The 16,784-nt window shown below is 40.2% G+C and overlaps 1 protein-coding gene across 2 annotated transcripts; it reads left to right on the top strand.

The window, feature by feature from the left end:
• On the top strand, positions 1-15,804 carry ccnyl1 (cyclin Y-like 1). Of its 2 annotated transcripts, XM_086220832.1 has the most exons (11): positions 1-963; positions 4,583-4,657; positions 4,893-4,928; positions 5,832-5,875; positions 6,001-6,101; positions 6,404-6,439; positions 6,522-6,573; positions 7,703-7,822; positions 9,978-10,144; positions 13,176-13,338; positions 14,093-15,804. In XM_086220832.1, the coding sequence occupies exons 1-11, from the start codon at positions 801-803 to the stop codon at positions 14,207-14,209; spliced, it is 1,074 nt and encodes a 357-aa protein (XP_086076958.1). In that variant the 5' UTR covers positions 1-800; the 3' UTR covers positions 14,210-15,804. The 2 variants fall into 2 exon arrangements, with proteins under 2 accessions (XP_086076958.1, XP_086076959.1); XM_086220833.1 differs by lacking the exon at positions 4,893-4,928 and having other exon boundaries at positions 14,093-15,803.
• Positions 15,805-16,784: the final 980 nt, after the last annotated feature.

The raw sequence follows: 16,784 nt of genomic DNA, 5'->3' as shown, positions 1-16,784 counted from the left end.
TTTGCTAACTGATGGAGGTTGTGGGGCCTGTTGGAGTACCACAAGTCTGACGGGATATAGTTACGAATGGCAAAAGCCACACAAGCTTCCAGAGTTGGTTGGCTGAAAAACCGGGAGAGAGCCTTGCCCATATAACCCCGTTTGGATCTGTTTCGGCACATTAATGGATGTCTCTCTTTTTTATCGCGATTGTCTACCAAAGGCCAGCGAAGCCTCGGTCTAGATTGGGCGACATAGAGCACGGAGCGTCAGAGGATATCCGTGGGATTGTTTGGAAAGTCTCCCGCAGTGTTACACCAAAATTTCGGGGCTTGAAGTGATGAAATCTGTATTTTATATGATGAATTGTGCTTACGCTGTGCAAAAATTGCAACATTAACTAAGCAGAAAAAAAGTTCAGGAGACTGAATAACTAGTTTGCTAGCTTGCTAAAATGCTAGTTAGCTACATAGCATTGAAACTTTGGCAGAATGAATGAATGAATGAAAGAAGCAATTGGCAACCCTTCAGAACACTACAGCTACTTAACGATACAATCCTTTTTTCAAACGGCAGACTAAGCCTCTCTGGTGAATAAGTTCCTTCTTTTGACTGTTTTCTCCGCATACCCACAGATGAACAGGAATGTCATCACTGGGGGTTGGTGGACAGTGGATGCTTAGCACGCTAACATAATGTGCTAATACTGATTATAGCCTGGTAATGTTCAGTACGCTGGTTGCAGCTAACTTGAGCTAGCAACAACTATTTGCACAACTTGGACCTCGCTGCAACAGTGATAACCACACACCCGATTTGGAATGGGCAACACCGTGTCATGCTGCGTCTCTCCCGAGTCGAGTCCCAAATTACCTTCAAGACAACCCGTGGAGCGACTGGAGGAGCTCCAGACCAGTACGGAAGTGAGCGATGATAACACCGCGCCCTATCTGCAGCATATAAGCGACAGAGAAGTCCCAGACGGTAGGTGGTAATGTAGAATACGCGATCTCTGTGGCAGTTGCTAACATTTGATTTAACTGACAGTGTTTTGATCGCATGGCACACCCATTATGTTTTTATTCAGGGAAGGGAGGGTCATCTTCATCAGGTCACTGTTAAGGTAAAAAGGAGCTGGATGTGACACCCAGGCACCTAACCTATCCCCAGAACAGAAAATATCTACCCCCAACTTTTGCTTATTTATGTATAAGAGAAGCCTTCACTTGTAAATGTCAGCGCAAACATTTAAACAAAAAAAAAAAATTGAAGTAGGTGTACACAATGTTTTGTCATTATCCCCTACATCTGTTGCAGCGCTGCATTCCTTTATACCAGCCTCAAGTACAGTGTTTCACTCTGGGCTCTATCAACTCAATTGAATGTCAATGTGGTGCATTATATGTGCAAACTGATAAGCAATTGAAGCTGTAGAAAATCTACAGACTTGGTGAATACAAATAGCAAGTGGTCAATTACCCTTGTGCAGATTGCAGGGGTTTTATTTTGCAGCGTCTTACATTTCACAACCACACTGATTTAGATAATATGTGTAAGAACACATTGGCAGTAAGTCACCAAATACACCTTAGCAATTATTCATGTTCCTTAGGGGCTTGCAGAGTGATATTGGGGGGGGGGGGGTCAACTCAGTCCATATAAAACTGGCAAACCCTCTCTCCTGAACTGATTGAGTTTTTCCCCCTTTAATCACTGAAATATAAGAACCCAGGTTTTAAAATACAGGAACAGTTCTTTAAAACAACCAAAGATCATTTAAGCTCCATGGTGTAACAAATCTGATCAAAATGGACTGACTCTTTTTTTTTTAACGTCAAAAACCTGTTATTGTGTCTGACTTTTTAAATCATCACGATGCGTTTGCTACGAGTAAATTGAACAACAGGATTGGGATTCGCCATTTGACTCACATTGTGATTCAGAAAGAAAAAAAGATCAGGTCATCCATCCAACTAGAGGTGAGACCAAGTCATTGTTTCACCAGTTCTGCAGTTCATTTGTTCTCATGCATAATTCTGTTCTTACAATCCCTCATAGCACACAATTTCATCTTACTATCAGGAAGCAAAGCCCGATGGGTATTTATATCTCCTTGACTCCTGACTTCAATTCTTATCTCTTGTACATTTAAAGTTTCTGCAAGCCTGGACTTCTGGAGCAAGGAGTCACGAATTGTTATCAGGCTTTGCGCCCTGAGTGCTGTATCAGATGGAGGGCAAACAAAGTCCTACTGTGGGCAAATGAACATTTCATGATGAGCCCCCAAGTCTTTTCTCTCAAGTGTACTCTTTAGTTCTGAGCTCTGACTGGCATTTCACAAGTCTGAAACATTTGCTTTTGAGTCATAAACATGTCCGAGTTGAAGTCCTTATCACCTCTGGAAGTGTAATGCCAAACAGAAAATACTCAGATGAAGAATTCTGTAGCAAAATTCAAACTCTCCGTCTCAAATTCTACAAGTACAAGGAGGGTTTAATCAAGTAGCAAAGGTCAAAGTCCACATGATATTTGTGTAATCCTGATTAATTAATCATCAAACCACTAACCTCTTGATGTCCGATGAAAAGGTTTGTGTTTCAGTTGGTAGCCCCAAATTTAGAAATATATAATCTTCATCATGTTCTTTTTGCAAAATCTTAATCTTTGTGATAACAAGTAACTGATGGATTCAGATTAATGTAGCAGAGTAAAAAGTAAAATATTTCCTTTGAAATGTAGTGGAGCAAAAGTATAAAGTACCATGAACTAAAGTACAGATACCTTAACAATGTACTTAAGTACAATTCTTGAGTAATGATACTTGTTTATTTCCCACCACTGACTCTTGCTTTTAACTACATATAGAATATTGTGTGTAACCCTAATGTAACACTCACAAGCAAAATTGCTCGTGGCATATTTCATTTAATTGGAAGGGGCAGTGCAAATCATTTGAAACTATATTTAAGATTGTATTGCGAATGTGTCAATCAGACAATACGCTAGTTTGTATGGCAGGATATAGTTCAAAACCCTATTCACAATATTTCATGTTTTTGTGTGCGCAGTATAAATGGTGATTATGAAAATGTTATTTGATAAGGCAGTCTTTAGTGCAATGCAATTAAAATGGCTAAACAAACAAAAGGATTAGGACGAATGAGTGTGTGATTGGTCTTTGTGATATAGGCCTGAGCGCTGTGTTGTGTTAGTCCTTACGTCGCTACTGCCAACCCCCTGACATGCAGCTGGCAGTTTTTCTTTCCATTCATGCGGATGATAGTGTGTAAGTACATATGTGAGAGGCCAGCTGTTGGCAGGGTGAGCCTCAGTCCTATATTATTTCCTACATTTCTCATGTCTCCTCTTGCTGTCTTCACTTCCCACATGCTGTCATCCCCAAATCTCCTACTGGTGTTGCATAATGAATCAAATCACTGTCAGCCTGTCTGGTTATATAACCACAAATTAGTGTTTTTGTGTCAGTGTTTTTGTATTTTTTTGTATTTTTTTTGGGGGGGGGGGCTGGACCTGAAGAAAGCTTAAGAAAACATCCTTGTTTCGTGCAAATCCCCACAATAATCATCTGTTTACCACTGTCATGGAATTTCACTGAAGATAAGAATCATGATGTAAGAAGAATAGGCATTCCTTCTAATATTGTTCAAACATATTGTAATTGTTGTGGCAGTCAAAATAATAACAACTAGATGTCTGTTTGAAAAATGGTGTTCCCTTGCGTCTGAGTATGCCAAATACATAATCTGTTCTGTGTTCATTTATAGTGTAAGACTCTCGCAAAGTAGGAAAAAAAAGAGTAAAATTCCCCCCAAATCACAGTGTATGTTAACTCTATCTTGAACCAAGTCACATATATTTGGGTTGTTCTACATAATGTCCGTTCTCCTCCGTTTACTGAGCCTTCGCCAAAACAGCCCTGGAGAGGCCTACCTGACGAGAAACGTTTGGTCTCAAGTTTTATGGCTCCAGAGGACATAATTTGATGTATTGCCCCAATTAATGTCAGATGCAACTCAGAGCTTAAAACTACAAGTTCGAAAGTGGAAAAAAAACATCTGACTTTCTACCATGTTGTTTGAGCTCAGCTGTTAGCGCAGTAGACCTAATTGTGTAGTAAACTAGTGATGTTCTGTAATGTAGTTGCCGGTGTTGCTGATGAATGAATAGCATTCATTCTTCCAAGTGGGTTTGATATGTCAGATGGCAGGGATTTTTCATGGTCAGTCTACTCTCAAGGTTTATTGTCAGTTAAGTGTGTGGCATTACAGGTTTTATTATCTGTTACACTGAGGCGTAAAAGAGTTTGAAAAAATGTTTTTATTGATCTATTAAAAAAAAAATCACAATTTGAAATAAAACTTTATCATAACCGTGAATTTTTGAACAAAGGTATAACATGAAACTGGCATATACCACTGTAACCCTCGTAGCAAGTTAGCAAGCTTGCTGTCCTCTTCTTAGTCTTTATCTTTATTTAAAGCAGAGAATGAGAGCTGCAGTGGCTCAGACATACTTTCAAGTTCAACATAAAGATTCTCTTGTGGCTAGCTTTCATTGTCAGTCATGTCTTTGTGTGTCATAGAGCTGGCCCTAGAGTCTAACCCTTCGGACCATGCCCGAGCAAGCACCATCTTCCTCAGCAAGTCCCAGACAGACGGTGAGTAATCTTCCTAATTTCATTCACAATAACTGTCCTCCCTAAAATCCTGTCAGTAGCACACAGACGCACACACGCAGACACCTGATAAACCTGATTTGCAGTCCTGAGTTTGATTTTGTGACAAATCTAAATATATTGTGCATTTCTATCTGATTGAGAATGTCTTTGTACTGCCAACTATAACAGTGTTGTTAGAAAGGCTATTATTTACATTACATGGTTCGCTTTCTAGGCCCTGGCACTATTGGAAGAGGTGGTCTTGAGCACGGTACAGTTGCATGGGCACGGAACATGGATAGCTTACATACTGCGAGCTAGTGAAGTCTGCATGAGCATGAATATGACCAGATATACAATGACTGAAGTTTAAGTGCAACGAGGGCATGAAAATATTGGACTAAGGTATTTTTTTTTAGGTGCTTCTTGGCTTTTTCCCTTCACTCGCTTGCTGTCTGTTAAACCAAACAGCAAACCAACAGTTTGGGTTGCAAACTTCCAGTACATTGTGTTCTTATAGTGAACCGACACAGACGTGGATTTTTCCAATCCTGTCCCGCTCAACAATATTTCATCTTACTCCTGACCCATGTGATTCCAGACCAAATCGTAGGCGCTAGTGCGCAGCAAATAGCCAGGCCAAGTGTGAGTGTGCCCTTAGTTTCACTGAATCACCACCAGTCAAGATGCTGACGCAAAACCTCAGAAAAACAGACTTTTGAAAATATCTGGATTACAGATGGACACCTGAAGAATTCCCTTAATTGATCAATGGATGAAATTAACAATGATTGATTTGATCTGTGTGTACATATACATATTTTAGTTATTTAATCGATACTTTATTCCTCAAGGAAATCTCTATTTTGAAATGTTAATGGTGTATCATTGGAGTTGTTTTTTTACAACCAGCAACCAACAAGGTTTTCCACATCGTGAAATTAATTGGATTGCTTCAAGACACACACTGCACAACACAAACTCTTTATCACGAGGAGATTGATAATTCCATGTGATCCCCAGAATCCTTCACATTTAATCATCAGTCACGATTAGTCACGGCCATCCTTCGTCTGTATATGCAACTAGAATACCTCACTTTCATATGCAACTTTTTTTAATCATCAAATGCACAACTTCTTTGGCTTTGTTGAACATTTTACTTTCTTTACAGTACGTGACAAGAGGAAAAGTAACCACATAAACCATATAAGTCATGTAAGTGTGAAAACAATATTTCAAATTATTTGCACGATTCAGTTGTCCTTCAGATCCTGGAGGCGTGTTTAGAATCAAGTCCTTGTAAGTGACTATTTTTTTTTATTTTTTTTTTCTGTCTCAAGGTATCTCCTGGTCCACTGTCAAAAAAATACAGTTCCTGTTCCACCATCTTCATAGACGATAGCACCGTCAGCCAGCCCAACCTCAAAAGCACAATCAAATGGTGAGACAACTTCACACTTGTCTGCAGTCCAAACCTCTTTTGACATTTGGAAATCTCCCCGTTGTTAAAATAGTAGAAGGCTTATGAGGTTTATCACAAAATGAAACACTTTTTTTAGTGCATCTAGAGAATCAGATTTAATTTGGGTTATTTGTGTTTGGATAAAGCATGATTGCAAAGGGTTTGTTACACCAGAACATCAGACGCACACAGATTGTATATTGTGTTAATAGCAACGACGTGAAGAAACTAATAGAATTCAATTGTTCATTTCCCCTTTTTTTTTTGTTCTCTTCGTCCAGTGTCACTTTAGCAATATACTACCACATCAAAAACAGGTAGGTTCCCATTTTGAATAACGTCATGACATGCAATGTTGTAGTTATGTAGTTACTAATTTATTTATTATGTTTTCCTCAGGGACTCTGATAGGTCACTTGACATCTTTGATGAGAAATTGCACCCCTTATCAGTGAGTATTTAAAAACCAATAGTTAAACCTTTGTTTTGTGTATTCAGTCTGACAGCCCTTACTTCACCACCCATTTGCCAGATCTGCACCTGGATGGCCCCTGCTGCCAACATATCTTTTTGTTGTGATATAATTGTAATACAAATGATTAAATGAATCCTAAAAAAGACTACATCATGATATCGATTTAGAGACTTGGCTGTCCACTAGATAGCAAGCAAACACCGCTGAAGATATTATTTTCTAAAAGGAGTTTGGTACAGGGCTGTTATTTTAATCTTCCTCTCTGTTAGACTTGCCATTATGGTCCTATGTGGGTTTTTTCAATGTAACCTATCTAAAACTAAAACATAGTACCACACTGAAAATGATGCAGAGATCTCTCTATTTACTTCTTTAGAGAGAGAGAGAGCGACTTAAAATGTTGACTACTGGCAAAAATGTAAACTTGTATGATGAACTGAATAAGAGAAAAAGTTGGAGAAAATAAATAGTGATAAAAATCACAACAAAGATAAAACAAGACTATACTGCTGCAGGTGTGCTTTTGGTTGCATATGTTAATAATGCAAAATTTGATCACTTCCTTACTGCTGGTTAAAACATGTTCTCTGCGTGCTTGAAGCCATAGTGTTACATAATGTTATTGGACTGTATTTATAGAGCAATTTTCTACCTTAGTGTTGAAAAAGCCTTAGGACCCCAGTCATATACACCAGAGCTCTCAACGGGTCGGGCCAGCCTGACTAACCTGACAGGTAGCGCAGGTTCGGGTTGATAATTCATGTTGATGTGTCGGCTGGGTTAGGTTTTGGGCTTTAAAACCTGTGGGCCGGGTCGGGTCGGGTGTAATTTTCAGGCCCGTTGAGACCTCCAACGCATGCGCACACACGGACGTTAGAGGCTGCTGTGCCAGGCACAGATCTTATGCATCAGGAGCAATTAAGAGGTTGGCGTTGGCTCAGAGAGAGCAACCAAAGGGTTGCTGGTTCAATCCCTTCCTACAGATCAAACAAGTGACCCTATAGGTATATGTGCCCATCGCTGGTTGTGACCAAAAGTTCAATTTATATGATTATCCAATATCTATGGATTTTAACACATTTACTGATCTGTTTGTCCCACACAGAGAGATCCAGTGCCAGATGAGTACTCCTGCATAGACCCAGAACACAAAGTTATTTACCGCTTCGTCAGAACACTCTTCAGTGCTGCTCAGCTCACTGCAGAATGTGCCATTGTCACTCTTGTGAGTCTCCACTTCATCAGGCATTTGTGTGCACATATTTCATATTACAGAGTAACAATTGATAGTGATCTCATTGTGCTGGGATTCAGTTTATGTTTGATATAGGTAAGTGACAAAGATTTTTTGATTATTTTGGCACTATCATGAGTAGAACACTTAGAACACAAAGATCTAAATCTGATAACACTTGGCATCAATGCTAACTTGAGTTGTCATGAAAATCCCAAAACTGGTCACCAGAGGGCAGTAAAGACCAGAAAACTGAGACCAAAATAATGCAGGACTGGACAGTCATGATGCTGCAGATAGACTCATCTGCAGAGACAGGAAAAGATATATGAATACTGAGGTTGTATTAGCAATTTATGTCTTTGGCCAGAACAAAGCACTCAGGCTTGATTTTTCTACAGTGATGAAAGAGGATTTCCTTTATTTTCATTTGAACGTGTTTTCGATCTGGTAATTTCATCAACTAAGGCGAGGGTCTAAAAAGTATAGAGAAAAACATTGTTAGGGCTGCAATCAACCAAAGAAATTCTTGGTCGACTGAAGCCCACAAATTTCGACTAAAAATCGACTAATTTTATATATGAAAAATATACTGTGTCAACTATCAGCACAAAACCTGTTGAGGAATATTTAGACAATTGTTTTTGTCACGTTATAATAATGGACCGACACCATCATTTGTCCTGCGCACAGAGAGAGACTGAACAGAGGAGCTCAGCATGGCGGCTGAGACACAAATAGACTTTTAACTTAAAACTTTACTCTTAAACACAAAAGGGCAAGTCCACTGTAAGAATTTTTACAATTAAAACAAAACAATTATTAGACTAAAATATTGAACTGTCAATTCTGATATGTTCATTTACTCAAAACTGACAGGGCAACCTAAGGTGGACAAGTTAGCCTACCATTTTTAGGTGACACGCCGTCGTGTTTTTAGTGGAGCTGTGATATGCAAACTGTTGTTTGCAAACTTTGCATTCAACTTTTTTTCCATTATCAATTTTCATGAAATGCTGCCACACTGCACATGTCTTTGACATGGTGGACGAGGACTGACTTTAAATGAAACTGTCAAAATTAAATATACATTCATCAAACCACCAGACATTGGCCTAGTATTCTTCAGTCTGTCTGTCTCTAGCGGTTCGGGCTAGTCCATCCATCTTCCGCTTATTCCTTACTAGTAAGGGTCGCGGGGGGGCTGGAGCCTATCCCAGCATCTACGGGCGAGAGGCGGGGTTCACCCTGGACAGGTCGCCAGTCCATCACAGGGCCAACATACAGAGACGAACAACCATTCACACTCACAGTCACACCTACGGTCAATTTAGAGTATCAATCAGCCTAGTTCCCAATTGATGTCTTTGGAATGTGGGAGGAAGCCAGAGTACCAGAGAGAACCCACACAGACACAGGGAGAACATGCAGACTCACACAGAAAGATCCCGCGCCTGAGCCGGGACTCGAACCTGGAACCTTCTTGCTGTGAGGCCACAGTGCTAACCACTGCACCACCGTGCAGCCCTCGGGCTAATCCTAAATAGCAAAAACAAGGGGGGTGTTCAAAGATAGATTGTTATTTGTGAAACAGGGGTGCTTTCGGTACTTTCCTCCTGATGAAATTAACGTGACAAAAAAATCGACCAATCAGAATTTTGGTCAAGCCAGAACGTGTGCCAGAGAATTGACTAATAAATCGTCCAGTCGACTGGGAGATTACAGCCCTAAACATTGTATCTTATTTTAAAATAGTGTGTCATCCCCACCGTTATAAACACATCAGTCTTCAATGGCGCAGCTCCTCTTATCAGAGGTGAATTAACCTTATCAGATATATACTGCATTGGTGAAAACACCCTCAGACTCTGGAAGAGGGAAGTACTCCAAAACCATACTTTGTCACCCTTAAATTTTCCATGACCACATCTTTTTATTGAACAACTTGTGTCTCACAAATACACACCCCTTACCTGAATGCACCTACATAATGTTTACAAAGTCAGGGCTTTTAATGAGTGTGCCATTGCAACACGTGCAAGCTTAGGAGGATAAAGCCTTTCCCCAGTGATTAGTAAACATTTAATATCTAAATTCCAATTGTTTTAAGCTACAGCCTCCAACTTTTATACACTATTCCATCAAGGTGTACTTGGAGCGCCTACTGACCTATGCTGAGCTGGATATCTGCCCTGCCAATTGGAAGCGCATTGTCCTGGGAGCCATCCTGTTGGCCTCCAAAGTCTGGGATGATCAGGCAGTCTGGAATGTCGACTACTGCCAGATCCTTAAAGACATCACTGTGGAAGACATGTGAGTTTCACAGCCTATCTGCTTTGAGGGAAGTGATGGTGTAAAAACTGTACTGCACACTGTCAATTAAGGAAAATACTGTGTTGGGATATGCCCACATCTTTAGGCTAGTGGTGTTTTTCTTTCTGGTTGGGTCAAAGTGAATTCCATCCATCTGTCCATTCTATTACGACTGCTTATCCTGTTAAGGGTCGCGGGGGGGGGGGGGCAGTCCGGAGCCTATCCCAGCTGCCTTTGGGCGAGAGGCGGGGTTCACCCTGAATGGGTCGCCAGACCAACGCAGGGCCAACACAGATAGACAGACAACCTTCACACTCACAGCCACACCTACGGTCAGTTTGGAATAGCCAGTTAACCTCATCCCCTCTTGATGTCTATGGACTGTGGAGGAAGCTGGAGTACCAGAGAGAACCCAGCAGGAACAGGGAGAACATGGAGACTCACACAGAAAGATCCCGTGCTCCAGCCGGTGCTCGAACACACAACCATCTTGCTGTGAGGCGACAGTGGTGACCACTGCATCACTGTGGACAACAGGATGATGAAAGGCGTGATTGTCAGTAGATTTACCTCAGATTCTCATGGCCCTTTTAACATTGTTGTGAAGGCTGAGCTCGCTCTCTGCTGGAACGCCAGACTTATCACTTGAGCCAGGGTTTTGACATTTCCTGATTTCTGTCAAGGAAATGAGAAGAGGTCATCATCTGTGACTATTTTTTTGGTGCAATGACTGATTGTGATGCATCAAGTAAAAAAGCTGCTGCAACTCCTCATCTACACACAATCAGAACAAGTTCAGTCAGTCTTCAGAGCAGGGTTTCTGAGGTTTTAAAAAATTGGCATTTACGGGGGTGCAGTGGGAAATTGTACTACTTTCTGGCAAAGTTTAAGCCACATTAAATGTAGTATGAATGTTGGTAAATGTGTCAGGGATGTGGCTGACTGGATGGTAGAGGTATGGAAATTTGGACAAGTGGAGGTGGTACAGGGCACTCTAGTGAGTTGGATGGAGACACTAGGCTGGTCTGGGCTTGTTTTGGTGAAGCTAGAGCCTGTTACTGTCATCATGACGCTTAAAAAGTTTATATTTGTTACATTTCTACATCAGGGCTTGTTGTTTCAAGATGTTTTATACATTTGTTTGCCGAGGCGTTGAAAAAGGGATGCTGAGAAATATGAAGACAAGTTTCCAGCACAATATGATTGCTCCTGATGATAAAAAAAAAAGTCTAACAAAGAAGCACTCAAAGCAAACAGAGGAAATGAGGTGTCAGGATAGAAAGAAGCTGTAGTATCTCTGCTGTCTATAAGCTAGCAGCTGTATGTGTGTGCACATGCACGCGCACACAAAGAGGTTGAAAGAGCCTTCTTGTTTTTTGTGAGTTGCCTGCTCAGCCTGCGTGTGTGTTTGCTCTGTCCTCTAACATATATATCTGACCTACACACTCTGCTCCATTTTCATTGCTGCCATTGAAGTGTCTTTGTGAGTCTGGTCGGGTCTGGATGAAGAGAGGAATAGATGGATGGGAAGAAGGGGAGAGAGAAATGAAGGGGAGGGTCTCAAGTGCTCTCAGTGCTTCTACATAATGGCCCTGGCTCTCGCCCACTCCATTAGTTGCCCTGGGATACCAGACATCTCACACACACACACCAACTCTCACTCGCACCACCTTTGCTGACCAACAAAGCATCATGGATGTGGTCTCCTTGGTTACCACCTCCCTCAGTATTTCTCATGGATGATGGAGATTGTAGTTGAGACAAGATGAGCTGTGACATAGAACCCAGAGACGCATGTTCGACTGCTTGTCAGAATGCTGTTAGTTTGTGAGGTACTACTCCTCTATTAAGGGTTGGCGCACAAATAGTCTTTTTTTGTATCTCATAAATTCTTGCCAGTCCTGTCAAAGCCAGCAGAAATGCAGATAGCTGCAATATTGCATAATTCCAGCTATTCAGTATTAAATATCCAAAGTAATGCAAATCAAACCAAACTCCTTAATATTTGGAAGTTCTTACAATATTCAGAGCCATGTCATGCATAATATAATATGAATTTGAGTGGATAGTCAAAGTAGCTCACTTCAAGTCACGGATCACCTCTGAACTTGCAAGATACAGATGTTCCCTCCATGCTACAAATTATGAGAATGTGTATTTAGTTATGTATGTATTACCTTTCATGGGTATCTCGTCTCTTGAATGTTTTGTCATGTCTAATGGATTTGGTTTTGAATCTTCTGTTGGGGGAGCATGAGTTATTCCACTCATTGCAAGCACCGCTGTTGACAAATGCAAAAAAACATTCCTAACATCGCTTCTTCCATGGTCAAACAGAAAAACTGCACAGCACGAAGGGTCTAAATGAAATATCACTCAACAGCAAGCAACCTGAAGGCACCTGTCTGAAAATGACAACCTAATCTTCATAATAAAGTGAAGTGTTAGAATCCAAATCGTGGATTTCACTGGTCAGAGCGTATGTTGACCACATGTTTCACAGTAGAAATTAATAGCAGGTGAAATTTCAGTCCTAGAAATGAGAAGAATATGACCTGAGTGTAATTATAAAAGAAGATTGACAGTGCTAGTGCTCACTGTATCTTGCTGTAATGTGGTGTAGTTCAATCCTACTTCCTCTGAGTGTTTTAGAGGCGGAGTGATTTGTCTGTTCTGCTGAATTTGTCAGATTCTCTTTATTCTTCTATCAGTTGTGCAGATTTTAAAATTTGTTTTATTGTCGAATGATTTCTCATTTTGTGTCTTTGATGTACCATGTGGAGGTTGTTATGACGGGTTGATGTATTAATTAACATTTTATTTAATTACCTAATGATCATTGAGATCTGCTCCATACTTTCAGTGGCTTTCTTCATGTAATCATTCCTTCCCACTTCTTGTAAATGTAATGTCTGTCACATTTGCCTCTCATATTATTTTTTACACACTTCATTCAAATTGTACAATCAATATTTCTTGAAAAGAGTTCAAACTGTCAGGAATAACGCTCAGGTGTTTTTCCAACCTCCAGGAATGAAATGGAGCGCCACTTTCTGGAGCTTCTCCAGTTCAATATCAATGTGCCAGCCAGCGTCTACGCCAAGTATTACTTTGATCTGCGGCAACTGGCTGATGACAACAACCTCAGCTTTCCTCTGGAGCCACTCAACAATCAGCGTGCCCAGAAACTAGAGGTGAGTTGCCTCCCAGTGACGACAGCCACGAACAACTTCCTCAGGTTCTGGTCCCCCAGGTGGTGTCATGATGTTGTTATTAATCATGCCCCTCTGACCTCTGCTGAGATGCTGTCAGCTTTAGTTGGTGACTATCCCTAGTTCCCAAATGACAAAGCATACTTGTTTACTTTAGCAGCTTTGGTCTTCAGGGATGCACTAATTGTGGAATTCTGGGCAGAAAACAAACACATACCCCAACCAATACTGATGGGGTATGTGTTTGTTTGTGGTGCTTTTGTTGATTTTTATTGCCCCACTGGTGCAATTCAACCACTGTTGTGATTCCCCCTTGACTGTCCACTGTTTGACTTGGGACAACCTCTGTAGTGCAGCCTATGGAACTATGGCCAGCCCTTGATCATTTGCCCAGGCCAGTTTAGGGCATTAAAGCATATACTGTACATGTTGGAGTAATAATCGGCATTATCTAGGTATTTTGGTCTGACTTTGCAAAGTCTGATTTCAGTTGGACGAATATGTTCATTTGCAAAGTTTGGTTTTAGTTGAACTAAATCAATAATTTGACTGTATCTAACACCGTGTAGATGCAGTCAATGAAGTACGGACACAGTGAATCAAATCAAATATGTTTGTTTAGCCGCTTATAAAATTGTGTACAGCAAGAATTGTGTATGTTTTTAAATTGTGCAGATTTCTTGAATTCAGAAAACTCTTCCATAACTGTTGTAAAATTCTGTTTCTCTGTGTTCAGGCCATTTCAAGACTATGTGAAGACAAGTACAAGGACTTGAGTCGAGCAGCTATGAGACGATCTCTCAGTGCAGATAACCTAATTGGAATACGACGCTCCAACGCTGTGCTTTCGTAGACCATAGAGCCGTTCGCTGGCTTCCAAAGGTCAGCGAATCAGAAGCCAGTACCAGAAAATCATGGCCCTTACACATTCATACTTGAAATGCCCAAATGGTCATGTACATAACAGCTATTAGAGCTGCTGGCTTTGTCCAATGAGGTCAAAATGGATGTGTGAACATAAAATGTTAACTGTACAACTCTTGTTTTTATAAATCACCTATTTATAATTAATGTGTCCCGAATCGTCAAGATAAAGCAGTAATAAGAAGTTGTTTGTTTTGGTTGTTTTATATGTGAATAAATAAGAAAATGGTAACATGCTGCATTAAAGGACACCGCCGGTGCTATTCTAGATTTTATCATCATCAACAAATCCCATGAAAAGACTAAAAACCAACATCCATGTTCGTTTCTCTTAATGTTTTCATACTTCCCCAAGCTGGCTGTGGTAGCTTACTCGAATCACACGTAAATAATTAGTCTTATATTTTTTAGGAAATATAATTCCAAAAGGTGGATATATTGTAGGGTATTTACAATGAAGGAGAGGATTGATTGTCTCTGGCCCTCTTCCCCCTAAAAAAAATAGTTAATTATTCCTAAAAATCTAATAATAATTATGAAAGCTCTACAGTCCAAATCACTTTGAGGCCATGAGATATAACTTGTTCTCACAAATTATTTTGATTTTTGATTTTTTTTTTGTGTGGCCACATATTAGTTAAATCGAGCAAAGAAGTTGTGCCTTGCTGCTTCAAAATAACTACACTTAGAAAACAAATCATATCTGAAAATAAGTTTTCATCTCTTTTTCTCTATGGCCACTCCAGGGCTCTGTAACCCTACATTTGAGTTTGATCCTGTTAGGCAAGCACAAATACGTGGCTTGTTCATCAGCTGAATGTTAAGAAACAGTGGATCACTTTGACTAATTCACTAATGAATCAGTACAACATCTGATATGATGACTAAATAAATCAGGGTTTGGACACACAGTAGCATCTATCGATTGTTGGATGTTGGTCTTTCCATTGGGTTTGTTTCCATACTTTGAATACCAAATGGAAAATCAGTTCCTTGTCAGTTGTTAATACCAAACATGACTTCTGAGAGTGTAAATCTGACTGTTTACAGTAACTACCTGTGGTTCTGGAGTCTGTTCAATATCCATTTGGGTTTGGAAGGAACACACAGGCCCTCTCAGATGATGAAGCTGTTAAACTCTTAAGCATGAGTTGGCTGCCGACTGTCCAGCCCAGTGAGAATCAGATGTGCCAAGCTGGGCTCAGTGTTACTGCTGAAATATATATACTGAAAGGCTTGATGATACAGATAACATGGATATCATTTGGATCCTATAACCCACCCCCATCCCAGCCAACAGATCTATTGACCTCTGCTTGTCCCAGGCCCTGCCCAGAGCTTTCAACAACAACAAAAAAAAACTACATAGATATTGAGGGGAAGAAAAAAGACTCATGGACACTCCCCTCTGTTTTGCTTACTATGTAGGCTACTAGCTGTGAAAGTTGTCTCGTTTTTAATTGAAAACTATTTGCAGATGGAGTATTTTAAATAAACACTAATCATGCAACCGACTTCTTTTGTGATATTTGCATCTTGTTTGGAACTCTAATTTATAATCAGATCGATTCAAGTGCATTGTTCTGGATCTTCCACGGGGTATACTTGAAACAACCAGTCCTGAATGCAGGGAATGCCTCACCCTCGATTGTCAAATAACTTACATCTCTTCTGACATCATGAATAAGAGTCCATGTTTGCTGACAAAGAGCAGAGGCCGAAATTGGACATCAAAGGGAATATTTAGCATGCAGGTGAGAGCAAAGCTGACATATAGATTAACTGATTTTATCTGTCATTATGAGCCTTCCACAAATATGTAAGTATCAGTGAATATAGACACTCACATGAAATTAATGATATTATATATTCATAATAAAAAGGAATATCTACTTATATCTACCTGTCAAAACTAAATACTACAACTGTCCATTAATGAATGGGCCTCTTTCACAAAACATTACTATTTGCCAATTTGTCCTTAAACATTATATGGCGTTATTAGCCCTCAATCAGTCTTTCAGACAAGAAACAAAGCCCGATGGCCGATAGTATTTCTTGCTCCTGATGGTAACAATCCCAGGCTTGAAAAGACTGGATTTTTTTTAAAAAGCACTAGAGAGTTCAACCTTCATGGTGAGATCATAACTAAAGCTCCTATTTTTGTTTTGTAATTCTGCAAATTCAACCCCTGAATTTATCTGAAGCAAATTGTTAAACAAGACCAATCCTGTGTTTGAACTACACACTGAGAAATCATGCATCATCACTCCTGGACAGGATTTGCATATTAAAAGTGAACATTAAGACATTCATTTTTGATTTACTTCCCCTGGAACCGTCACCTTATCATGGTGGAGGAGTTTGAGTGCCCTAAGGACCCTAGGAGCTATTCTGCCGCGGGCATTTTGTCCCTGGTAGGGTCACCCAAGGCAGACTGGTCCTAGGCAAAGGGCCAGACGAAAAACAGTTCAAAAGACCCTTCATGGGAAGTAATTCAAGGA

The sequence above is a fragment of the Aulostomus chinensis genome, chromosome 12 (genome assembly GCF_037954235.1).
Source record: "Aulostomus chinensis isolate RoL2024-O1b breed Wild chromosome 12, RoL_Achi_v1.0, whole genome shotgun sequence".
Classification (NCBI taxonomy): domain Eukaryota; kingdom Metazoa; phylum Chordata; class Actinopteri; order Syngnathiformes; family Aulostomidae; genus Aulostomus; species Aulostomus chinensis.
The sequence above is the reverse complement of the archived record's forward strand: the minus strand, read 5'-3'. Positions and strand labels throughout refer to the sequence as shown.

What these genes read in the sequence shown, in the direction of transcription:
- ccnyl1 (XM_086220832.1), top strand. Translation starts at nt 801, where the DNA reads ATGGGCAACACCGTGTCATGCTGCGTCTCTCCCGAGTCGAGTCCCAAA. An exon ending in TACTACCACATCAAAAACAG is followed by an intron (nt 6,440 to 6,521) that starts GTAGGTTCCCAT and finishes TGTTTTCCTCAG; the next exon opens with GGACTCTGATAGGTCACTTG. An exon ending in AGCGTGCCCAGAAACTAGAG is followed by an intron (nt 13,339 to 14,092) that starts GTGAGTTGCCTC and finishes CTCTGTGTTCAG; the next exon opens with GCCATTTCAAGACTATGTGA.